At 46.2% G+C, this 26,801-nt stretch overlaps 1 protein-coding gene across 6 annotated transcripts in view; it reads left to right on the forward strand.

Annotated features, from left to right (window-relative positions):
• Positions 1-1,655: 1,655 nt before the first annotated feature.
• Fyb (FYN binding protein) overlaps positions 1,656-26,801 on the forward strand; it is a 142,813-nt gene continuing 117,667 nt past the window's right edge. For 3 of the 6 annotated variants that reach the window (XR_003951372.1, XM_006519982.1, XM_006519985.1), the window contains exon 1: positions 1,657-1,773. Coding sequence is in view for 4 of the 6 variants with exons in the window: in XM_006519982.1 (XP_006520045.1) it covers positions 1,771-1,773 (3 nt within the window). In the remaining 2 variants the exon portion in view is untranslated. Of the gene's footprint in view, positions 1,774-26,801 lie in introns of all 6 variants that reach the window. The other 3 variants (XM_011245328.2, XM_011245329.2, XR_003951373.1) reach the window with 2 other exon arrangements.

Consider the following 26,801-nt stretch of genomic DNA (forward strand, 5'->3'; position numbering starts at 1 on the left):
TGGGAGATTTAAACAAGTCCTGATGTCCAGGTTTCAACCCAAGAGTGCCTGGTTTAGAGGCTGAGGTGACGTTTGCATAGTGGTGTGTTTTTAAAGCTTCCCACGTGAGTCTGGTGTACAGCCTAGCTGTGGACTACTGTTTTCAACTCTGACCAGTACCTGCACTGTGCTAATCTCCATTCCAACAGAATGCTTCTGATGGTTCCGTCTCAATGCCTTTGTGTCCAAATGTGTCATGTCTAAACGCCTGCTTTCCATAACTCTGCTTTGCCCTGAACGTTCTCCTGCATCCATGAGTTGTTATTGGGCATCAGAGACCATGAAGTTTCCAGATGGTGATGACCCTCCTAGATTAGAACCACACCTTAAGCTCCACCCCTCTTTATAATACCTAAAGATGGTAGGACAATCACCAGACTCTATTCTGTCCCTTGACCTGGCTTCTCAGTCATGTCTTGCTCCCTTGCCTCAACAATGATGCTATCTCTATTTCTAATTTCTTAGAAATATTTTCATTTTAAGAAACAAATAATGGGGAACATATTTTCTCTTTAAGGCTTCATTTTGTATGGACATGGTAGTAACTAAAATCAGCTCAGTGTCCAGGTCAGAAACTCGATGTCCCTATGCTAAATAAACACCCTGGAACCTAACAGAAGAGCTAGAACCCGATACCCCAGAGCCCAGAATTCAGCTGGCTTTCTATGCTGTGGAACTGAAAATGACCTTTGCCCTTAAACTCACTTTGATAGCAAACACTACACTCAAAATAAATGAGCTAAATACATACTAGGATATATTTAGAGTGGCTGACTGGGGAGAATGAGATCTGAGAATGAAATAAAATCCAGTGAACTACATCTAGTCTAAAATATATGTTTTTAGCAATTTGGGCAATGGAAGCACTTGGTACTTACGAGGAATACTCCACAATTAGCAAACACATCGCTTAAAGTCACATTCACTATGTTTTCTGAATGAAATGAATGGCATTCTGCGATAAACTTAATGAATATTTCTGCCACTTAAATTCCACGGCATGGGTTCTAATATATTAGAGTTGTCCATTAAGTGCTCAAGATACTTTTATTTTTAAAAAATTTTTATAGTTTTGTTTTGGGTTTTTTTTGTTTTTTTGTTTTGTCTTTGTTTGTTTGTTTGTTTGTTTGTTTACTCAAGTGGTATGTGTTCTAGTCTGAAACCTTGGGAACCAAGAGTATAGAACAAAACAAGAATGACTTGTACCTCCAGCTAAGCCAATCACTACCAACATCTTAGTGTGGGTCCTTCATGGATGGATGCATGGACGGATGGATGAATGGATATAAATGGATAGATATTAGATTGATAGATATGGATAGATGGATGATTGATAGAGAGACATATGATGATAGATACATAGAAGATAGATAGATAGATAGATAGATAGATAGATAGATAGATAGATAGATAGATAGATAGTATTATTATTATTTAGTATTCAGATACTTTTTCATTTAGGCATTAATCTTTCAGCCCTCAAAGCTTCGTCTATCCCTTCTCTTGTGTTATCAATTATAACAAAGAGAAACAAGGCCAGCCATACAATGTTCCTGGGCTGAGATAAAATGCAAATAGGGCCCTTCCATATCAATGTGTGAAGGCTGGTTAGACCACACTGCTCAGAAAAGGAAGTAGCTGCTCTTCACAGCTAACTTGCACATTCACTGCCGGAGTCACAGCATCTGCAGGGTCACGGAGTGCAAGGCGCATCGGCTCTTTCCAATAAACATGGTAAGTCTTGGATTTTACAACCCTCTCTGGTCTCCAGGCAAACACGCTGATCTTCTGTACTGGGGGAGAGGGGGCTCATGCCCATGTTCTCACTGCCTTTGGGATTGGCACATGCCCACTGCCGTCCTTGTGGTGAGGAAGTTGCTATGTCTACTCTGCCCTTTGAGATCGAGGCTTTGGAAGTTCCCTTTTCAGATTCTAGCTGTCAGAAGGGAGGAAAGTATCTGCCTCACAGAAAGAAAAGTTGAATTCTTTATCCTTGACACTGAACAGGGTTGAGTGACGGCGTAGCACCATCGTCAGGTTCCTGAGTGAGCACCTTAGGTCTCCAACAAAGATTCCAGTGATGTGCAATGGGCAGCCTTGCTGCTGAGGGTTTGAAAATATGGGGGGGGGGGGGTTGGAAAAGGAGTTATTTTGTTTGAAAATGATTTTTGCTATATTAACTAAGCAAAGAAAACAAAACTCAAGTAACCTTAGGGACAGACTATGTTCCCAAAGTTAATTGAAAGTCATTATTTGGAGCATATTAAAATAGTGAGTGGGTTCACAGGTGTACCACAAAAAGTAGCTTAACCTACAATGTCACCGAGCTACACTAACATTCTGTCCAACAGTTCTTCCATCATTTACCTATAAAGAATTAACTCTCCTGAACACTGTGGGATTTTGCTCCCTTACTCAGGAAGAGAGTCATTTTGTAATCTCATAACCATCTCTGCATACCCCCTACCACCCACCAAGGACTGCTTCTGTACCATCCCTTCTCTGATACAGAGAGACAGTCATTTCCTTTGGTGGTGCCCACTGAGAAGACAATGTCTGAGACTATGATGCCCACAATTGTTGCAATGGGGGAAAGCAGAGAGTTCCTCCAGAGCTGTTTGAGGCAGGATTAAGAAAGTGCGGAGGGCAGAGAGTATAACCTTGCACCAGAGGAAAGAGTGAGTAGGAAGAGAGGGAGATGGGGTGAAGGTCGCAGCATCATAGGGGAGGGGAGGGCACAGCAGCTGAAGAAATGGAGGCACACAGCTCTCCCAGCGGCTGTGTCTGAGGTGCCACCAATCCTGCAACCTCTTCACATTGAGCCTTTGGGGTCCAGGGTTCTTAGAAAACAATCATTCTTAGTTACTGATACTTCCCTCATAATTAAAGGAGGGCACTATGGTTAACAGAAACTTACAGGGTGAGGTTTTCTAAAGGGAAACAACACAAGGTGACATTTGTGTAAAAGAAAAGAAACGTAACTGACTAGCTCTTTCACCAAAACTGCTATTTTCTTACTGTGGAAGTAACACATCTTAATTCAAGAGCTTCTGGGAAATGTAGAGCTATAAAAATGAAACAATAAGAAAGTCTATAGTCCAAAGGGACAGTCTGTAAATTTGTATCTATTCTTCTAGAATTTCATCAATTTAAATACATATTTTATAAGTATAATTTTCTCTGCTATTATAATGGATAAAGCCATTCCTCATCGTTTTTTAATTTAGAGTTACTTGACTAATATCTAAGTTATAATGTCATTTTTAGTGATGGAACATTTTAAACAATTATGTGGTATCAATAATTTATCTTAATCATTTTCGTGTGATTGGGGATTTCTGGTTATTTTTTGTCTTATTTCTATTTCGCTCTCTCTTCCTCCAGGATAGGACAATTGGACATTTCAGTTGGTTTATTGCATTTCACACACACACACACACACCTTTCCTTACTGTGATATAGGAAAGATCATCTTAGCATTGATGATTTTCCATTGACAAAATTATCAGAAAATGAGAAAGTAGCAAAAGAACACCACACATTTAGTTAAGACTCCCAATACTAACTCTCTTCTTAAGAGTACATCTATAGTTTGCCTTTTGAGAGTGGCATAAGTCACACCCCCTGCAATGTGGTCTGTGTATGCCTACCCCTGGACACATACACATACACACACCTGTCTGCCGAGCATCAAGATCCTACGTTATCTCTCCCCAGCATTACCTTTGACAGACTATAACAGGAAGACTCTAACCTTCTCCTTAAAAGATACCAGTGTATGTGTGTGTGTGTGTGTGTGTGTGTGTGTGTGTGTGTGTGTGTGTGTTTGAAATCTGCATTTACTGCTCCTCATAGGCTAACTTTACTTTCTACTCATAGGCTTTTTCATAAGTCTCTTAAGCTCCAGGCTTGTTTCTCCATCTAGTGATGCAGGCACTGAAAGCAGTTTTCCTACTGGGCTGATGAGCACAGAAAAGTGTAATTATAAAGCTGCTAGCAAGGCACAGCCACAGGCCAGACACTGGGGAGGGTTGCACTCCTTCCTTCCAACCCCCAATACATAGTTTCTGAAGAAGATAGAGACACTCTAGAATCCCAAAGAGGAGGGACAATGGCAGTTGACACTGGTGGCTATTACATTGTATAATAACTCTTTAGAGGGATCAGTTGCCTTCATTAGTTGTCCTTGTTGCTGTGCTAAGAAACAACTTAAAGGGAGTAGGCCTTACTTTGGACCATTGTTCAAGGAGATGTAGTACATTATGGTAGAGAAGGTTTGCTGGTAGGAACAGCTCTTGTCCCTGGCAAAAGAGGAGTGAGGCTGTTGATCATATCTCAGTAGAGCAGGAAGCAAAAGCACTCTGGCTGGAATTGAGGCTGGTGTATAAGCCATGAGACCTACGCACACACACCAGTAACCCACTTCCTCCGGCTAGGCTTTACCTTCTGCAGGTTATCTACTCTCTTTCTGAGACTTAGCTCACTTTAAAATGCTCAGACAGTATCATGGGTTAGACTGACAATAATTCCCATACTCGAACTTTCCAGGCTGGGGCTCATGGGGTGGTTCTGTGCAGTTGTAGTACATTCAGAGGTGGGGCCTAGCTGGAGGAAGTGGGTTGTTGGTTTGTAACACAGCTATTAAATATTGGAATTAGGATATGAACACAAGTCTGTCTGTTCTCAAAGCCTGGGGTTTTCTACTTTTGGCAACATTCTAGAACGCAGTTCCATGGGAAATAAAAGCCCAGGACTGTTTCTTGGAATTGCGGGAAATTCTTCACAAAGGTAGAGGAATCAGTAGCCACACCTGCTTCTGTCATAACTGCCATGAGAACATTCTATTTTCAGAGTACTAACTCCAGGAAAGTATTTCAGGTGTCCCTGGGATGGGATCCTGAAAGGGCAGGTTCCTGGATTTGTGTTCCTTTGCCCCCAGAATTCAGAGGCAGAGATGAACTGATTAAGTACCTCCTATCCTCACCCCTCCCCTCCCCCAAGCCCTTCTGCTCTCTTACCACATATGATAACCCAAGTGGTTACTAGAAAATATGCCTTCTATTGTTCTCTCTCCTCTCTCTCTCTCTCTCTCTCTCTCTCTCTCTCTCTCTCTCTCTCTCACACACACACACACACACACACACACAACTTACCGGTAAAGAAATTGAAACTTAGAGATTTGTGTGAATGGAGCACAAAAGCACTTTGTGTTGTGAGGGCAAATATATGAGATTTCCAGACGACTGCGCTCCGGCTCTCAATCTTTCCAACACTGTGACCCTTTAATACAGTCCCTCATGCTGTGAGGATCCCCAAGCATAAAACTCTTTCACTGCTACTTCATGAATGCAATTTTGCTAGTGTTGTGATTCCTAACATACACAGCGGATACACTGTATATCTAATATGCAACTCCCAGATTGGTCGAGACCCACAGCTTGAGAACCGCTGCTTTAGGGGCTAGGCTATCTGCAAAAGAATTTTTAAGGACATAGAAACAGATTTTTGCTGTACACCACCAGAGTCTCTGAAGACTTCCGAGTAAAGGACTGGATGCTGTGTGCTGATTCACGTTTTGAGTGGAGCTCCTTCTAAACAGATGTGCATCCTCTATAGATATCCTTGATCTTGGCTTAATGCTTAAATATCATCATTTTCTCTCATTCCTCAACACACACACACACACACACACACACACACACACACACACAAAATTTTGGATATGACCAGGTTCTTAAGTTTAAGAATGGTTCCTAAACCCGCACAGCAAGTAAACTGAGGGACTCCAATGGAGACCCAGTTGGAAGATGGTGTGCCAAGGAAATCAGAGCTAGAAAAGGTTCCCACGGGGACTGTACTCCAACCTTTCCGAATTTCACAGGAACCCGAGAATGTGAAAAATTAGAGATTCCTGTGAAACACCATGCAAGCTTTAAGCCAAGGAGGAAAATCGATGAGTGACATCTTTCATCCATATTTTGCCAGTTCATGTAGCATGAAACAAGGGTTGCCTCTGGGAGCACAGACTGGGAGCACAGGCTGAGGAGCACAGGCTGGGAGCACAGGCTGAGGAGAACAGGCTGGGAGCACAGGCTGAGGAGCACAGGCTGAAGAACTGGCTGGGAGCACAGGCTGGGAGCATAGTCTGAGGAGCACAGGTGGGGGCACAGGCTGAGGAGCACAGGCTAGGAGCACAGGCTGAGGAACTGGCTGGGAGCACAGGCTGAGGAACTGGCTGGGAGCACAGGCTGGGAGCACAGGCTTGGAGCACAGTCTGAGGAGCACAGGCTGGGAGCACAGGCTGAGGAACTGGCTGGGAGCACAGGCTGGGAGCACAGGCTTGGAGCACAGTCTGAGGAGCACAGGCTGGGAGCACAGGCTGAGAAACTGGCTGGGAGCACAGGCTAGGAGCACAGGCTGAGGAACTGGCTGGGAGCACAGGCTGAGGAACTGGCTAGGATCATAGGCTGGGAGCACTGGCTGGGAGCACAGGCTGGGAGCACAGGCTGGGAGCACAGGCTGCAAAGAAAAGCCTGGGAGCACAGTCTGAGGAGCATAGGCTGGGAGCACAGGCTGAGAAACTGGCTGGGAGCACTGGCTGGGAACACAGGCTGGGAGCACAGTCTGAGGAGCACAGGCTGGGAGCACAGGCTGAGAAACTGGCTGGGAGCAAAGGCTAGGAGCACAGGCTGAGGAACTGGCTGGGAGCACAGGCTGAGGAACTGGCTAGGAGCACAGGCTGGGAGCACTGGCTGGGAGCACAGGCTGGGAGCACAGGCTGGAGCACAGGCTGCGGAGAACAGGCTGGGAGCACAGTCTGAGGAGCATAGGCTGGGAGCACAGGCTGAGAAACTGGCTGGGAGCACAGGCTGGGAGCAAAACTGAGGAAATGGCTGGGAGCACAGGCTGAGGAACTGGCTAGGAGCACAGGCTGGGAGCACTGGCTGGAAGCACAGGCTGGGAGCACAGGCTGCGGAGAACAGGCTGGGAGCACAGTCTGAGGAGCACAGACTTGGAGCACAGTCTGGGGAGCATAAGCTGGGAGCACAGGCTGGGAGCATAGTCTGAGGAGCACAGGCTGGGAGCACAGGCTGAGGAACTGGCTGGGAGCACAGGCTGAGGAACTGGCTGGGAGCACAGGCTGGGAGCACAGGCTGCAGAGAACAGGCTGGGAGCACAGTCTGAGGAGCACAGACTGGGAGCACAATCTGGGGAGCATAGGCTGGGAGCACAGGCTGAGAAACTGGCTGGGAGCACAGGCTGGGAGCACATGAGGAACTGGCTGAAAGCACAGGCTGAGGAACTGGCTAGGAGCACAGGCTGGGAACGCTGGCTGGGAGCACAGGCTGGGAGTACAGGCTGCGGAGAACAGGCTGCGAGAACAGTCTGAGGAGCACAGACTGGGAGCACATTCTGGGGAGCATAGGGTGGGAGCACAGGCTGGGAGCATAGTCTGAGGAGCACAGGCTGGAAGCACAGGCTGAGGAACTGGCTGGGAGCACAGGCTGGGAGCACAGGCTGAGGAATTGGCTGGGAGCACAGGCTGGAAGCACAGGCTGAGGAGCATAGGCTGGGAGCACAGACTGAGGAGCACAGACTGGGAGCACAGGCTGGGAGCACAGGCTGAGGAGCACAGGCTGGGAGCACAGGCTGGGAGCAGAGGCTGAGGAACTGGCTGGGAGCACAGGCTGGGAGCACAGGCTAGGAGCACAGGCTGGGAGCACAGTCTGAGGAGCATAGGCTGGGAACACAGGCTGAGAAACTGGCTGGGAGCACAGGCTGGGAGCACAGGCTGAGGAACTGGCTGGGAGCACAGGCTGGGAGCACAGGATTGGAGCACAGTCTGAGGAGCACAGGCTGGGAGCACAGGCTGAGGAACTGGCTGGGAGCACAGGCTGGGACCACAGGCTGAGGAACTGGCTGGGAGCACAGGCTGAGGAACTGGCTAGGAGCACAGGCTGGGAGCACTGGCTGGGAGCACAGGCTGGGAGCACAGGTTGCGGAGAACAGGCTGGGAGCACAGTCTGAGGAGCATAGGCTGGGAGCACAGGCTGAGAAACTGGCTGGGAGCACAGGCTAGGACCACAGGCTGAGGAACTGGCTGGGAGCACAGGCTGAGGAACTGGCCAGGAGCACAGGCTGGGAGCACTGGCTGGGAGCACAGGCTGGGAGCACAGGCTGGGAGCACAGGTTGCGGAGAACAGGCTGGGAGCACAGGTTGCGGAGAACAGGCTGGGAGCACAGGCTGAGGAGCATAGGCTGGGAGCACAGGCTGGGAGCAAAACTGAGGAACTGGCTGGGAGCACAGGCTGAGGAACTGGCTAGGAGCACAGGCTGGGAGCACTGGCTGGGAGCACAGGCTGGGAGCACAGTCTGAGGAGCATAGGCTGGGAGCACAGGCTGAGAAACTGGCTGGGAGCACAGGCTGGGAGCAAAACTGAGGAAATGGCGGGGAGCACAGGCTGAGGAACTGGCTAGGAGCACAGGCTGGGAGCACTGGCTGGAAGCACAGGCTGGGAGCACAGGCTGCGGAGAACAGGCTGGGAGCACAGTCTGAGGAGCACAGACTGGGAGCACAGTCTGGGGAGCATAGGCTGGGAGCACAGGCTGGGAGCACTGGCTGGAAGCACAGGGTGGGAGCACAGTCTGGGAAGCATAGGCTGGGAGCACAGGCTGGGAGCATAGTCTGAGGAGCACAGGTTGGGAGAACAGGCTAAGGAATTGGCTGGGAGCACAGACTGGGAGCACAGGATGAGGAGCACAGACTGGGAGCACAGACTGGGAGCACAGGCTGAGGAACTGGCTGGGAGCACAGTCTGGGAGCACAGGCTGAGGAATTGGCTGGGAGCACAGGCTGGGAGCACATGAGGAACTGGCTGAAAGCACAGGCTGAGGAACTGGCTAGGAGCACAGGCTGGGAGCACTGGCTGGGAGCACAGGCTGGGAGCAAGGGCTGCGGAGAACAGGCTGCGAGCACAGTCTGAGGAGCACAGACTGGGAGCACATTCTGGGGAGCATAGGCTGGGAGCACAGGCTGGGAGCATAGTCTGAGGAGCACAGGCTGGGAGCACAGGCTGAGAAACTGGCTGGGAGCAAAGGCTGGGAGCACAGGCTGAGGAGCATAGGCTGGGAGCACAGACTGAGGAGCACAGACGGGGAGCACAGGCTGGGAGCACAGGCTGAGGAGCACAGGTTGGGAGCACAAGCTGGGAGCAAAACTGAGGAAATGGCTGGGAGCACAGGCTGAGGAACTGGCTAGGAGCACAGGCTGGGAGCACTGGCTGGAAGCACAGGCTGGGAGCACAGGCTGCGGAGAACAGGCTGGGAGCACAGTCTGAGGAGCACAGACTTGGAGCACAGTCTGGGGAGCATAAGCTGGGAGCACAGGCTGGGAGCATAGTCTGAGGAGCACAGGCTGGGAGCACAGGCTGAGGAACTGGCTGGGAGCACAGGCTGAGGAACTGGCTGGGAGCACAGGCTGGGAGCACAGGCTGCAGAGAACAGGCTGGGAGCACAGTCTGAGGAGCACAGACTGGGAGCACAATCTGGGGAGCATAGGCTGGGAGCACAGGCTGGGAGCACATGAGGAACTGGCTGAAAGCACAGGCTGAGGAACTGGCTAGGAGCACAGGCTGGGAACGCTGGCTGGGAGCACAGGCTGGGAGTACAGGCTGCGGAGAACAGGCTGCGAGAACAGTCTGAGGAGCACAGACTGGGAGCACATTCTGGGGAGCATAGGGTGGGAGCACAGGCTGGGAGCATAGTCTGAGGAGCACAGGCTGGAAGCACAGGCTGAGGAACTGGCTGGGAGCACAGGCTGGGAGCACAGGCTGAGGAATTGGCTGGGAGCACAGGCTGGAAGCACAGGCTGAGGAGCATAGGCTGGGAGCACAGACTGAGGAGCACAGACTGGGAGCACAGGCTGGGAGCACAGGCTGAGGAGCACAGGCTGGGAGCACAGGCTGGGAGCAGAGGCTGAGGAACTGGCTGGGAGCACAGGCTGGGAGCACAGGCTAGGAGCACAGGCTGGGAGCACAGTCTGAGGAGCATAGGCTGGGAACACAGGCTGAGAAACTGGCTGGGAGCACAGGCTGGGAGCACAGGCTGAGGAACTGGCTGGGAGCACAGGCTGGGAGCACAGGATTGGAGCACAGTCTGAGGAGCACAGGCTGGGAGCACAGGCTGAGGAACTGGCTGGGAGCACAGGCTGGGACCACAGGCTGAGGAACTGGCTGGGAGCACAGGCTGAGGAACTGGCTAGGAGCACAGGCTGGGAGCACTGGCTGGGAGCACAGGCTGGGAGCACAGGTTGCGGAGAACAGGCTGGGAGCACAGTCTGAGGAGCATAGGCTGGGAGCACAGGCTGAGAAACTGGCTGGGAGCACAGGCTAGGACCACAGGCTGAGGAACTGGCTGGGAGCACAGGCTGAGGAACTGGCCAGGAGCACAGGCTGGGAGCACTGGCTGGGAGCACAGGCTGGGAGCACAGGCTGGGAGCACAGGTTGCGGAGAACAGGCTGGGAGCACAGGTTGCGGAGAACAGGCTGGGAGCACAGGCTGAGGAGCATAGGCTGGGAGCACAGGCTGGGAGCAAAACTGAGGAACTGGCTGGGAGCACAGGCTGAGGAACTGGCTAGGAGCACAGGCTGGGAGCACTGGCTGGGAGCACAGGCTGGGAGCACAGTCTGAGGAGCACAGGCTGGGAGCACAGGCTGAGAAACTGGCTGGGAGCAAAGGCTAGGAGCACAGGCTGAGGAACTGGCTGGGAGCACAGGCTGGGAGCACTGGCTGGGAGCACAGGCTGGGAGCACAGGCTGGAGCACAGGCTGCGGAGAACAGGCTGGGAGCACAGTCTGAGGAGCATAGGCTGGGAGCACAGGCTGAGAAACTGGCTGGGAGCACAGGCTGGGAGCAAAACTGAGGAAATGGCTGGGAGCACAGGCTGAGGAACTGGCTAGGAGCACAGGCTGGGAGCACTGGCTGGAAGCACAGGCTGGGAGCACAGGCTGCGGAGAACAGGCTGGGAGCACAGTCTGAGGAGCACAGACTGGGAGCACAGTCTGGGGAGCATAGGCTGGGAGCACAGGCTGGGAGCACTGGCTGGAAGCACAGGGTGGGAGCACAGTCTGGGAAGCATAGGCTGGGAGCACAGGCTGGGAGCATAGTCTGAGGAGCACAGGTTGGGAGAACAGGCTAAGGAATTGGCTGGGAGCACAGACTGGGAGCACAGGATGAGGAGCACAGACTGGGAGCACAGACTGGGAGCACAGGCTGAGGAACTGGCTGGGAGCACAGTCTGGGAGCACAGGCTGAGGAATTGGCTGGGAGCACAGGCTGGGAGCACATGAGGAACTGGCTGAAAGCACAGGCTGAGGAACTGGCTAGGAGCACAGGCTGGGAGCACTGGCTGGGAGCACAGGCTGGGAGCAAGGGCTGCGGAGAACAGGCTGCGAGCACAGTCTGAGGAGCACAGACTGGGAGCACATTCTGGGGAGCATAGGCTGGGAGCACAGGCTGGGAGCATAGTCTGAGGAGCACAGGCTGGGAGCACAGGCTGAGAAACTGGCTGGGAGCAAAGGCTGGGAGCACAGGCTGAGGAGCATAGGCTGGGAGCACAGACTGAGGAGCACAGACGGGGAGCACAGGCTGGGAGCACAGGCTGAGGAGCACAGGTTGGGAGCACAAGCTGGGAGCACATGAGGAACTGGCTGAAAGCACAGGCTGAGGAACTGGCTAGGAGCACAGGCTGGGAGCACTGGCTGGGAGCACAGGCTGGGAGCAAGGGCTGCGGAGAACAGGCTGCGAGCACAGTCTGAGGAGCACAGACTGGGAGCACATTCTGGGGAGCATAGGCTGGGAGCACAGGCTGGGAGCATAGTCTGAGGAGCACAGGCTGGGAGCACAGGCTGAGAAACTGGCTGGGAGCAAAGGCTGGGAGCACAGGCTGAGGAGCATAGGCTGGGAGCACAGACTGAGGAGCACAGACGGGGAGCACAGGCTGGGAGCACAGGCTGAGGAGCACAGGTTGGGAGCACAAGCTGGGAGCACAGGCTGAGGAGCATAGGCTGGGAGCACAGGCTTTGAAACTGGCTGGGAGCACAGGCTGGGAGCACAGGCTGTGGAACTGGCTGGGAGCACAGGCTGGGAGCACAGGCTGGGAACATAGACTGAGGGGCACAGGCTGGGAGCACAGGCTGAGGAACTGGCTGGGAGCACAGGCTGGGAGCACAGGCTGAGGAATTGGCTGGGAGCACAGGCTGGGAGCACAGGCTGTGGAACTGGCTGGGAGCACAGGCTGGGAGCACAGGCTGGGAACATAGACTGAGGGGCACAGGCTGGGAGCACAGGCTGAGGAACTGGCTGGGAGCACAGGATGGGAGCACAGGCTGAAGAGCATAGGCTGGGAGCACAGTCTGAGGAGCACAGACTGGGAGCACAGGCTGGGAGCACAGGCTGAGTTACTGGCTGGGAGCACAGGCTGGGAGCACAGGCTGAGGAGCACAGGCTGGGAGCACAGGCTGAGGAGCACAGGCTGGGAGCACAGTCTGAGGAGCACAGGCTGGGAGCACAGGCTGTGCAGCATAGGCTGGGAGCACAGTCTAGAAGCACAGACTGGGAGCACAGGCTGGGAGCACAGGCTGAGGAGAACAGGCTGGGAACACAGTCTGAGGAGCACAGGCTGGGAGCACAGGCTGGGAGCACAGGCTGAGGAACTGTCTGGGAGCACAGGCTGGGAGCACAAGCTGAGGAGCACAGGCTGGGAGCACAATCTGAGGAGCACAGGCTGGGAACACAGGCTGGGAACACAGGCTGGGAGGACCAGCTGAGATGCACTGAATTTCTTCTGAAGTTAATGGGTGTGGTCCTCTAGTTCTTGGTTGTGTAACTGCAATATCACTTCCCTAGTGCTTAGATGTGCATCCTATCTGACCTTTGACTCCACTGTGTCCTCCTTTTAAATATAACGCCGTAAAATACAGTAGTGCATGTCTGTAATCCCAGCAGTGGGGCTGTAGAACCAGGATGAGGATAAGGTTGAGGCCTCCTGGGGCCCCATAGTGAGACTCTAACTCAGAAATAGATAAATATAAATTAAATGTGCACCTGATTTAATAATATAACAGATGCTTCCTTTCTCATCCGCTATACTTAATACATATTAGCACTTCAACACCTGCTTAATAAATGGAAATAATTCTGCTTTTTGCCCCCTTTTGGTCTGTGTCTCTCCTTCCCTCTGCAGAGGCGTGCCTGTTTTGAAAGTAGCATTTGGCCTTCATAGTCATGTTTTTATGCTTTCATTTCATCTATGGATATTTACAAAATAGCATATAACATCTATTTCGCATATTTAATGTAATACTGTTTAGGTTGTCAAAAGCTTCTAGGGTTTTCTCTCTTTTACTGTGTGATGTATGTTGTTAATACATCGTCATCACTTTGAGGCAGTGGGCGGGCGCACTGAACTGCTGTACGATCAAGTTATTGATTCCCCAGTGCTTCATTTCTGGCGATGATTTTCAATTTCCAAATTTTCAAAACCAGTGTAGCATAAACATTCTTTTACTCCACCGTTACAAGCTATCTTTTTGGGCTGGCTTGTGGAGCTTTCTTATCTCCTTAAGACTCTGATCTCCTGTCAGCTACATGCGTTGCAAAGTTTATTCTCTCAATGACTGACCCCTGCTTACTTTCATTTTGGTATCTCTTCTCATACAGATATTTTAAAATATTTTACGTTGTGCTTATTTAGCTCTGTGGACTTAGAGAGGAGGGTATGAATATTCCACAGCAGGCATGTGCAGGTCAGAGGGCAAACTTAGGGAAATTGGTTCTCTTCTTTCACCTTGTGGGTCCCAGAGGGCAAACTCGGGTAGTCAGGCTTTTCAACAAGCATAGATGCTCGTTGTGCCATCTCACTGGCTGGACGTTTAAAATTTTAATGCTGTCAAATTTTACAGAAATTTGTTATCATTTCTGGTTTTGATGTGATTATTTTGAAAAAGTTATTCCTTACCACTAAGTATTAAAGCCATTTCTTAGTTTTTCCTTGAATATATTGGTTGAAAGATTTAATATGGACAGTTAAATCTTTAAGCATCAGGATTTTGTTTACATTTGTGACATGAGGTGGGCATCTAATATGTTTTCATATGGGTGGCTAAGTGATTTTACATTTGATGTATGTGTGTGTATTATATATATTACATATATATGTATATGGTACATATATAAGTATATATGCATCTATGTATGTATATATGTGTATCTATATATGGGTATCTACATATGTCTATGTATATAGATTATACATGTATATATACATATATGTGGTATGTATACATGCATATATATACTTATAGAATACATATTAGGCTAGCCTCATCCTTACAAAAGCCTACTGCCTCATGACTGTGAGATTTGTATGTGTTAACACACCTGATGCATTATTGATTTCACTCCTGTCCTTTCTCCTGTGTCATACAAAAGCCCATTCCCCACACAGGTGTGACTCCTGACTCTGCAGTTCATAAAACCAAATGTTCATCATAGTCTTTTATATCATGTGCTTGTGTTCTAGGCTCCTGTATCTTGTATCTTCTTACACACACACACACACAAACACACACACACACACACAAATAAAGTTTTGGAATACTGTCTAACAATTTCTGTCTTAGTCACTGTTCTATTGCTATGAAGAGACAACATGACCAAGTCTTATAAAAGAAAGCATTTCATTGGGGCTTCCCTACAGTTACAGAGCATATTATATTATGGTGAGGGGCATGGCATCAGGCAAGCAGACATGCAGGCCGTGGAGCTGAAAGCCTGATCCACAGGCAGCAGGGAGAGATAGACATTGATCCTGTGTGGGCTTTAGAAACTTTAAAGCCACAAGTCCCTTCCGCTCGACTCGAGCCCCGGGCTTCCTTGCCAGCCGAGTCTTGCCCAACACCCGCAAGGGCCCACACGGGACTCCCCACGGGACCCTAAGACCTCTGGTGAGTGGAACACAGCGCCTGCCCCAATCCAATCGCGCGGAACTTGAGACTGCGGTACATAGGGAAGCAGGCTACCCGGGCCTGATCTGGGGCACAAGTCCCTTCCGCTCGACTCGAGCCCCGGGCTTCCTTGCCAGCAGAGTCTTGCCCAACACCCGCAAGGGCCCACACGGGACTCCCCACGGGACCCTAAGACCTCTGGTGAGTGGAACACAGCGCCTGCCCCAATCCAATCGCGTGGAACTTGAGACTGCGGTACATAGGGAAGCAGGCTACCCAGGCCTGATCTGGGGCACAAGTCCCTTCCGCTCGACTCGAGACTCAAGCCCCGGGCTACCTTGCCAGCAGAGTCTTGCCCAACACCCGCAAGGGCCCACACGGGACTCCCCACGGGACCCTAAGACCTCTGGTGAGTGGAACACAACTTCTGCCAGGAGTCTGGTTCGAACACCAGATATCTGGGTACCTGCCTTGCAAGAAGAGAGCTTGCCTGCAGAGAATACTCTGCCCACTGAAACTAAGGAGAGTGCTACCCTCAAGGTCTGCTCATTGAGGCTAACAGAGTCACCTGAAGAACAAGCTCTTAACAGTGACAACTAAAACAGCTAGCTTCAGAGATTACCAGATGGCGAAAGGCAAACGTAAGAATCCTACTAACAGAAATCAAGACCACTCACCATCATCAGAACGCAGCACTCCCACCCCACCTAGTCCTCGGCACCCCAACACAACCGAAAATCTAGACCCAGATTTAAAAACATTTCTCATGATGATGATAGAGGACATCAAGAAGGACTTTCATAAGTCACTTAAAGAATTACAGGAGAGCACTGCTAAAGAGTTACAGGCCCTTAAAGAAAAGCAGGAAAACACAGCCAAACAGGTAGAAATCATTAAAGAAAAACAGGAAAACACATCCAAACAGGGGATGGAAATGAACAAAACCATACTAGAACTAAAAGGGGAAGTAGACACAATAAAGAAAACCCAAAGCGAGGCAACGCTGGAGATAGAAACCCTAGGAAAGAGATCTGGAACCATAGATGCGAGCATCAGCAACAGAATACAAGAAATGGAAGAGAGAATCTCAGGTGCAGAAGATTCCATAGAGAACATCGACACAACAGTCAAAGAAAATACAAAATGCAAAAGGATCCTAACTCAAAACATCCAGGTAATCCAGGACACAATGAGAAGACCAAACCTACGGATAATAGGAATTGATGAGAATGAAGATTTTCAACTTAAAGGGCCAGCTAATATCTTCAACAAAATAATAGAAGAAAACTTCCCAAACATAAAAAAAGAGATGCCCATGATCATACAAGAAGCCTACAGAACTCCAAATAGACTGGACCAGAAAAGAAATTCCTCCCGACACATAATAATCAGAACAACAAATGCACTAAATAAAGATAGAATATTAAAAGCAGTAAGGGAGAAAGGTCAAGTAACATATAAAGGAAGGCCTATCAGAATTACACCAGACTTTTCACCAGAGACTATGAAAGCCAGAAGAGCCTGGACAGATGTTATACAGACACTAAGAGAACACAAATGCCAGCCCAGGCTACTATACCCGGCCAAACTCTCAATTACCATAGATGGAGAAACCAAAGTATTCCACGACAAAACCAAATTCACACAATATCTTTCCACGAATCCAGCCCTTCAAAGGATAATAACAGAAAAGAAGCAATACAAGGACGGAAATCACGCCCTAGAACAACCAAGAAAGTAATCATTCAACAAACCAAAAAGAAGACAGCCACAAGAACAGAATGCCAACTCTAACAACAAAAATAAAAGGGAGCAACAATTACTTTTCCTTAATATCTCTTAATATCAATGGACTCAATTCCCCAATAAAAAGACATAGACTAACAGACTGGCTACACAAACAGGACCCAACATTCTGCTGCTTACAGGAAACCCATCTCAGGGAAAAAGACAGACACTACCTCAGAGTGAAAGGCTGGAAAACAATTTTCCAAGCAAATGGACTGAAGAAACAAGCTGGAGTAGCCATTTTAATATCGGATAAAATCGACTTCCAACCCAAAGTTATCAAAAAAGACAAGGAGGGACACTTCATACTCATCAAAGGTAAAATCCTCCAAGAGGAACTCTCAATTCTGAATATATACGCACCAAATGCAAGGGCAGCCACATTCATTAGAGACACTTTAGTAAAGCTCAAAGCATACATTGCACCTCACACAATAATAGTGGGAGACTTCAACACACCACTTTCTTCAAAGGACAGATCGTGGAAACAGAAACTAAACAGGGACACAGTGAAACTAACAGAAGTTATGAAACAAATGGACCTGACAGATATCTACAGAACATTTTATCCTAAAACAAAAGGATATACCTTCTTCTCAGCACCTCACGGGACCTTCTCCAAAATTGACCATATAATTGGTCACAAAACAGGCCTCAATAGATACAAAAATATTGAAATTGTCCCATGTATACTATCAGACCACCATGGCCTAAGACTGATCTTCAATAACAACATAAATAATGGAAAGCCAACATTCACGTGGAAACTGAATAACACTCTTCTCAATGATACCTTGGTCAAGGAAGGAATAAAGAAAGAAATTAAAGACTTTTTAGAGTTTAATGAAAATGAAGCCACAACGTACCCAAACCTCCCTTCTTCCAATGTCCTTATATTGTCTCCAGCAGAAGGTGTAGCCCAGATTAAAGGTATGTTCCACCACACCTTTAATCCCAGATGAAAGGTGTAGCCCAGATTAAAGGTGTGTTCCACACACCTTTAATCCCAGATAAAAGGTGTAGCCCAGATTAAAGGTGTGTTCCACCACACCTTTAATCCCAGATGAAAGGTGTAGCCCAGATTAAAGGTGTGTTCCACCACACCTTTAATCCCAGATGACCTTGAACTCAGAGATTTAATCTTACCAAGATCCAGATCAGAAACTTCTGTCTCCAAGCCTCCAGATAACTGGTGAGCCTTCCAATTCTGGATTGTAGTTCATTCCAAATATAGTCAAGTTGACAACCAGGAATAGCCACTACAAATGATATGTCCTAAGACTGGCTTTTATGTATAGAAATCTCAATTCTCTGTTCACTATTAGTTCTGTGACTTTGGACAATGCAAGATCTCTGTGATTCCGTGTCACCATATGTAAAATGAATAAATCATCATAAATCATTATACTACTGAATAGGGATATTATAAAGAATATATAATTTATAAATGGATGCCTTTAAAAGGTGCCTGACATAAGCAAATGTTCTACAAAACTGTATAAAAGTATTTACTTGAAGATAAAAAGGTGCAAAGAACCCACAAAATAGGCCTAAGTCAAAGTGTTTGAGGCAGGGGGATTTTTAAAGAGGTCAAAGAACCTTGTCTCTTCAGAGAGAGAGAGAGAGAGAGAGAGAGAGAGAGAAAGCTTTTGCTTATTGAAATGTTCTTTTTAAACATTGAAAAATAAACTTTTGTTCACAAAAATTCTCAGAATTTTGTCACGTGTCTCAATCTCAGGTACGTAATTCTAAAACCTGAGTTGAGACTCACTATTCTATTCTTGGTGTTCAGCTACAAATACTGATAAGCCAGCAATCAATTCAATCCTTATGTAAATCCTGGCAGAGACTAAAAGCTACCGAGCTGAAATAAACATGGGCTCAATTTGATTTACGGCAGACATTTAGATGAAAGAATTCCAGTGAAGTCTACTAAGAACAACTTAGAAACTTGGAGGGTTACTGTGCATGAATACATTTTGATTTCCCAGCGTATGAAAGTAGCCCATTGAACTTGTTGTAATGCTATTCACTACAAAAAAAAAAAAAATAAGAAGAAGAAAAAAAGTGGGGGGAGGTGTAGTTGAGCTTATCACAAGAGGACATTCATCCGAGAGAACCTAATTTTATCACATGTACTCATAACCGCATGAAGCAGCATTTCAGAATGGAGTAGAGTTTTTCTGTGGCAGAACACAGCCACCCCAACACAGCAGACCCAAAGAGCAGATTGTTCACATTAGTCACCTAGGAGCTGGGGAGGGTGACTCAGGGAGTTTCCAAAACATGTTCAGTCCCAGAAATGACCATGAGGGAGGAACTACTGTAATTGCTAACTTCTAAGCTGAGTTCACCTGAAGCTACTGAGCGTGCCCGCTGCAGGTGATTCGGTCCTCAGAAGGAAGCATCAACTAACCTGGACAAGTGCTGTTAAACTGATACACAGAACAAGGCAGGAGGGAGGGACTTGCATCCCTGTTTGTCTGACTGTTCTTCCTTTCCACATGGTAAGTCCCTCTATTTAATTTGCAATTCACTCTCCCTGCAAACAGACAGCGGGTACCTGCCTGGGTAACAGAGGCCAGACCATCCTCTGACCTTTGAGGAACAGGTTTCTCTTTCCCTTGGGTTTATCACATGCAAGTTGTCAAACTAGACCTGGGAGGGTGGCGCCTTCTTGGGCAAAGACTTGCAAAAACTGGAAACGAAGATATCTTCAAGTTGTGATTATTTACTGTTTTCATTGTTAAAAATCTACATTTAACTACATGGCAATGAATAGTGTGTCCATAGGGGTCTGTAATGAACATTTCTGCTTGGCAATGTGCAGTTTGCTGTTCTGAAAATACATTTAGAAGCACTCAACCCACAATGGAGAAACAGGAGAGATGCTGGATAAAAGCCGGGACTCCTAGGAACTAGAAGCCAATGGAGAAGCCTTGCCTCCATCACCAGCCCTTAGCTTTCCCGTGCCGAGGAACTCTTCCTCCTTTTTTGCCTTGCTGGCAACCGGACTGAGTCACTCTCCATCATTAAACCTGATCGTTAAACCTGATCGTACACAGTCCATTCTTCAAGTTCCATGACTAGTTCCTGGAAACAATGGACCTGATAACCCCCATCCAGTTTCTGTTTCTGGATTTACTATTTAGTGAACACCATGGACAGTTCTGGAAATAACAGAAAGAATCAGGACCAGGTTTGGTGGACTTTGTCCCTTGAATAGGTTGCTGGTTTTGGAGTGCATTTGATGTGGAAACAGCATCTAGAGGTGGAAATTAGATTAAATATATACCAGCCTCCAGGAAGGCTCTGGGCTAGCCTTGAGTGTATGTGTGTGGAAGGAATTTGGGGATGGCTTATTGATGTGTACAGTTGACTTTGGTATGTGTCCCCCTCCTCTAAGAAGAGCTGAGTAAGCAAATGGGTGGGTGGGCTGAGACAAGAACCAGTCCAGAGAGCTGTGCAGGCTCAGTGCCAGATGTCCAGACATTCACCTTCAATGCCAATAAAAACGCGTGCATATGCTTGAAATATTTTATAATAAAATGTGGGGGGGGAGCTGAAATGTCACATGGACTTGGCAAAAGGAGCTATGCATTTGACTTTTATGTTCTGCACTCTTAACCAATGCATGTGTACAGCCACCCTCTATCCACCAATGGAAAGAAACAGTAATAAATCTTTTCCCTTCAATTATGAAAACAACAAAAAAGCTTTATCGTTTTCCCCTCTTGGGAAAGTGGAGCGTGCACGGATGACACATTATTTTTCAGAAAATAAAAGTCCGAGTAACCCAAAGCAGATATCTATTAACATTTTAGTCAATGATTTTGAAAACATATCACTAGACAGTGTAGATGACATTCCTGTGAGTGGCTCCCTGGCACAGCCTCCTCGCTCTCCCTTCCTGCCAGAGCAGGTGGGACACTTCCCTTATCGCTTGGCAGCAACTTTACTCCTTCATGAAAATGTTCACTGCTCCTTTGCCCACCTAATGCCTCTTGACTGGCTACTCCCTGTCTCCCTTCTCCATCAGTGAAATTCTCACTAAGTGCCTTTAATGTTCATTTGGTTCTGCAATCTTGCATATTTGTTGGCTGACTCCTACTTGCAAAAGCCTAATCTACTTAAAGGCAAAACTGTGCTTCTATGTTAATATGTAATGACACCATTTAAAAACAAAATGCTCCCATTCCAGATGGGAAGAGGGTATCCATGTAAATCACTTTATGTGAAATGATGATGGGAAACAGTAAGACCAAACTTAGATCACTATACTTCCTGTTTGATAAGACAAAATCCACCTCCGTCTTTAACTGAATGCTGATACAGTTTCCCTTAGGCTTGTCCCAGAGGACACATCACTGAACTAAAGAACAGGGAAGGTTCAGAGTTCCCCAGATGTGTAGACAGTGACTGTGGGCATCCTTATTTCACAGGATAAGTGGGTTTTCATTCTTTAAAAGGTGAAAAGAAACACGCAGATTCACAGAAAAGAGGGGTCTGGGATATTTCTATCAGTTCACTTTCTTGAATTAGACTGTTCTGATTTTATAGAAATATCTTATTTATTCTCACCACACACTCCTTTAAGAGAACATACGAGCCCAGACTGACAGATGGGATAGTCTGTGGAGTAAAAAGTGCATATTTTTTAGGAATTTTTATTATTATTTCTTTTTCCTGTAAGTACAGCATTGTCCTAAGATACAAAATGTTCGAAACACTTTCATACTTTTTAAAATTGGGAATACAGTAACAAAAAATTCCTAACAAGTTCTCAAATGCTTTCTTTATGCTGACCACTATTACACTGCGAAGGTTTCAATGCATTGAATTCTCTCGGATTGTTCCTGGAGGCACGGTCACTGACCTGGAAAAAGAGAGAACAGGTGTATGTGTGTGTTACGTGGGTGTTCAGCAACAAGGAACCAGAACTATTTAAATCAGACTTCCCCCAAGAGTGTGGCTAAAGTATTTTACCCTGTCAGTTCTCTGAGTTAAGAAGGAATGCCACTAACCTAGTGTACAGAGCAAGAGAACCTGCTCATTCATGTATTCTTCTGGATGTCTCTCCATGGGTGACAGTAGGTTGGTTAATACAAGGTCATTAGTGATGTGAGATACATTGACACTACAGTACCTTCTCTCTTTAAAATATTATTTATTTATTTTGATTTGTATGAGTACACTGTAGCTGCATTCAGACACACACCAGAAGAGTGCGTCAGATCCCATTACAGGTGGTTGTGAGCCACCATGTGATTTCTGGGAATTGAACTCAGGACCTCTGGTAAAGCAGTCAGTGCTCTTAACCTCTGAGCCATCTCTCCAGCCCACAGTACCTTCTCTTAAGATATGATTTCAGAGGTCTTTTTCTTTGAAAGGAATTTTTGATAATTAATTCTACTTCCTTAACTGTTCTTCTGTATTTTTGTATATAATACTTAAAATACATTGAAAGTAATTTGAAAATACCCATTGCTGTAGCTAACTACCTTATATCATTAAACCTGTCGGTCTTTGTCCATGACTAGAAGCATTATCATGCTTTGTTCATTTGCTTGTTTTGTTTTTGAGATAGGGTTCCTCTGTGTAGCCCTGGCTGTCCTGGTACTTGCTCTGTAGACCAGACTGGCCTTGAATGCAAGCGATTATTTTGCTTCTGCCTCTCTGCTGCCTTTCACTGCTTCCCATGTTGATTCTTAACCATCCATGATTGATTGATTGATTGATTGATTGATTGACTGATTGACTGATTGACTGATTGATTGATTGATTGATTGATTTGGGGTTTTTTGAGACAGGGTTTCACTGTGATCTTAAAACTCACTTTGTAGACCAGGCTAGCCTTGAACTAAGATATCCACTTATGCCACCTCATCACTGTACACAGTCTTTGTGCTGATTCTGACATTCCATGATGACACAAATAGTTTTCTTATTTCAACTATCTATTAACAAATAGATAGTTGTGGCTGCCAAAACTCTTCCGTTAGAAAAACTGAAATCATCATGTCCATACATGATCGTTGTTTTTCCTTACTTTAGTTTTCTTTCAACTAAAATCCAAGAGGTAATCAAAAAGATTAAATTTTGTTATTTTATTGCATCTATAGGCTGACAATAAGGAACTTAGGATTTTTCTATATTTATGTATCTAAATATGTTATATATTTAGATACCTAAATACATATTTTTATATATTTATATATTATGTATATCTTAGTGAATAAAACAATAGTAAAAATTGCATTAGATCAATTTCCTTTAATCCTATTGAACTGAACATTTTTTACTCTACTGAGCAATGTCCATAACTGCTTCCACTGAGTTTAGAGTTAGGCCATCTCTATGGCCATCTAAGTGATATTCTCATATCAGAAGTCTTAATTTATTATATTTTAGTTTAATAGGGCACAGATTGAAAATCTAACACTTGTAGGGGTTTATAATCATTCATTTTAGTTGGTCTTCCCAGTTACAATTACTTTTCAAATCAATATATTTGTGGATAAATACTGTAGCCTTCGGTCTGTTCCCTTCCCTTCTAAACAGTACATTCTACTCAGCATTGTCCTAAATTATGGAAGAAATTTTGTGTGAGCCTAAAAGAATACCCATTTATATTTTCTTACCTTAATTTTGTTACTGTAACATTATTACACATTATAGATTTTTGAGTCTCTTAATTTTATCTCTGTATGATTATCATACTGTTTTCATTATTATAATACATAATAATGTGCTATAACAATGTATTCATTCTATGTGATATAATATATACTATCTACTAGGGACTGTCTTCACTACTTTTTCTATTGCAGTTCCTCTTTTTCATGCTTTTACATGTTTATTAATATCTTTCACGTGTGATTTTCGAAGTAAATTTGATGGTAACATTTTTAAGTTCTTACAGAGTTCTATGTGTGACTCTGCTCCTCAGAATCAAACGCAGGAGATACATAGAAACTGCTTTTATTTTTAGTGTTTCTCTGGGCAGAAACTGCCATCTTTTTACACTTTGTCCTTTAGAGATCTTTCTACCATGTAAGAGCAGTGGCTTTTCAGGCCAGGGCATAGTCTAGCCAGAAAGTCCAAGGAACCCCACCTGAGAACAAAGCCACTCCATAACAAAACTGTGTATCAGTTGCAACTGCATCCAAGTTGCTCCTGGAGACCCAGTAGGCCCCAGGATGGAGACAATGTTGTCAGTGTGATTCTACTTTGACCAGTAATGGTGGCTAGTCCAGGTGAAGCTGAAGTGCATACACAGCAGCATACACTCCACGTTCATGCTCCAATGTAAGCAATTCTTTCAGGAGCAAATTTTTACTCTCCCAAAAGCACTTCCTATAAACCATGAATCTGGTTTTGTCCATTTTTTTCAAGATTTAAAAAAGAAATTATAAGCAGATTGGATTGGCCTACATTTGGTGAGATACATTCATCCAGAAACCATGTAAAACATATTTCTACTATAAACCTCTTCAAACGTAGCTATAAGTCATTTAAAATGTTTGCATGAAACAATGACTTTGAGCATTAAATTATAAAAATAAGACAATCTCATCATTCTATCTTAAATATGCAGTTAGTCTACTTATTAAGTTTAAGAATTAAATATTTATTTGTATTTATGAATATACATATATATCAACATATACAATACCTATACACACATACACACAAACATATATATATATATATGTATGGCAACAATTAGTGAAAAAGAGGCCATGAGTTTAAAAGAGATTAAAGAGGGATACATGGTAAGGTTTAGAGAGAGGAAAAGGAAGGGGAAAATAATGTAATTATAATGAAACTCAAAAATTAAAGAAAATTAAAGTTGCAAATTATTTTTGAAAGAATGGTTATGTATTAGTCAGGGTTCTCTAGAGTCACAGAACTTATGGATAGTCTCTAGATAGTAAAGGAATTTATTGATGACTTACAGTCGGCAGCCCAATTCCCAACAATTGTTCAGTCGCAGCTGTGAATGGAAGTCCAAGGATCTAGCAGTTACTCAGTCTCACGCAGCAAGCAGGCGAAGGAGCAAGAGCAAGAGCTAGACTCCCTTCTTCCAATGTCCTTATATTGTCTCCAGCAGAAGGTGTAGCCCAGATTAAAGGTGTGTTCCGCCACACCCTTAATCCCAGATGAAAGGCGTAGCCCAGATTAAAGGTGTGTTCCTTAAACTCGGAGATTCAATCTTCTGGAATCCATAGCCACTATGGCTCAAGATCTTCAAACCAAGATCCAGATAAGGATCTCCAAGCCTCCAGATAAGGGTCACTGGTGAGCCTTCCAATTCCGGATTGTAGTTCATTCCAAATATTGTCAAGTTGACAACCAGGAATAGCCACTACAGGTTATTACAAGAAAAATAAAACACCCCTTAGGATCACAGACTTAAACCTCTCATTTTTTCTTTTAATTCATAATTAAATTCTCTCACAGTTCATTTAACTCCACAATACATCTGAACCCCAAATGTAAAATTGCAAAGGTTCTGAACCGCTTCACAGCATCCACAACCTACAGTCCATCCAAGTTTACAAGGTTTCACCCCGAGTGATGAAACTGAATTTGGCCCACAGAGCAATTGCTGCACATACTGTATAAGATGAGCTTAGAGAGATGCGCACTGTCGGCCTACCATGTGATCCAAGGTCATGATAGATCATCATTACCACCCCACTTAATGTAGCTCCTGTACGGAAGATCCAGACGCTGGTGTGTGGTTGTAAATGTTATCAGTAACTCTATTAGTTTTCAGTATGACCCAGCCAGCCCCCCAATAATCGAGACTGAGACCTATTTATTTACTTAATCAGCTTTAGCGTGATTACCAGGTGATTACCCCTAATCTATTTTACACTAGACCGGCTGTTTCCCAGGGGTGCTCCCCAATTCCTTGCGGTCTGAATCTCGCCCAGGCTGTTTTTTCTCCATCCACCTGTCCTCTGGGCACACTTCTCTTGGCCACATGCCCCTGGTCCACCCCTTTTAATAGAGACCTCCAGTCCTCTCTGTTTTCTTTCTCTTCTTCTTTTCTACATGTTGCTACCTGTGACCCCCAGCTCAGTAACCAAGACCCCACCTATCTCTATTCTCCCAAATAATGAGCTATAGCCACTTTTTTCTTTACCAGTCCGCTTGCCTGAGATGGCACACAGATCTTGAGGCCAATAGTTAGCATTTGAATACAGAGCAGCACCAGAGGGGCTCCCAATGCCAGTGGATGCTCTTTTGGTTTTATTTCATTTTGCAAGATTAATTCTGAGTGATGTTCAAAACTGTTTCCTAATTGCCAAACCCAGTGTTATCTTCTGTCTTCTCAGCATCATTTGCAAATCTTCTCTTGGTTCCTCCAGCTTCATTCTTTCACATTTTCCTCAGCCCCCTTACACTGTACCATCTTATCTGGTCTGCTCCAAGCACTACGTCACAAGATGACATCTTTGCCTTCCTCGTCTGCTCCTGCCTCCCTGGGCTTTGTCTCTGGCCTCTGCTGACAACCCACATACTCGACCCCTCAAGTGACACCTAACTCCAATGAAGTCATCTTTCCCAAATCTGTTCCCCTTTCGACATTTTATAATGTGCTGAGTGCCATCTCTGTGTTCCTTTATTGTATGTGTTCTCCAGTGCCTCCAGCACCCTTTTTCCAATCATATTTCAGAACCTACTCCATCCTTATTGACCAGACTGTGATTGCCTTGTGTCGTACACTCCCTAAGTTCATCTTCATTCTGCTACTAGAATGTGCTTTCTAGGCACACAATTCTGTAACTTTTTGGCTGTAACACACATACAGCTTTCGTTGACCCAATGCAGGGTTCAACAAAATATAACTTGAGAATCAAATCCAGCCCATTGTCAGGTTCTCTCCCTATCCTTCCTCATCTCCCGCTCCCTCTCCCCTCCCCTTCCTCTCCCCTCTTCCTCCCTCTCCCTATCTCC

This window comes from Mus musculus, chromosome 15 (genome assembly GCF_000001635.26).
Source record: "Mus musculus strain C57BL/6J chromosome 15, GRCm38.p6 C57BL/6J".
NCBI classification, from domain to species: Eukaryota; Metazoa; Chordata; class Mammalia; order Rodentia; family Muridae; genus Mus; species Mus musculus.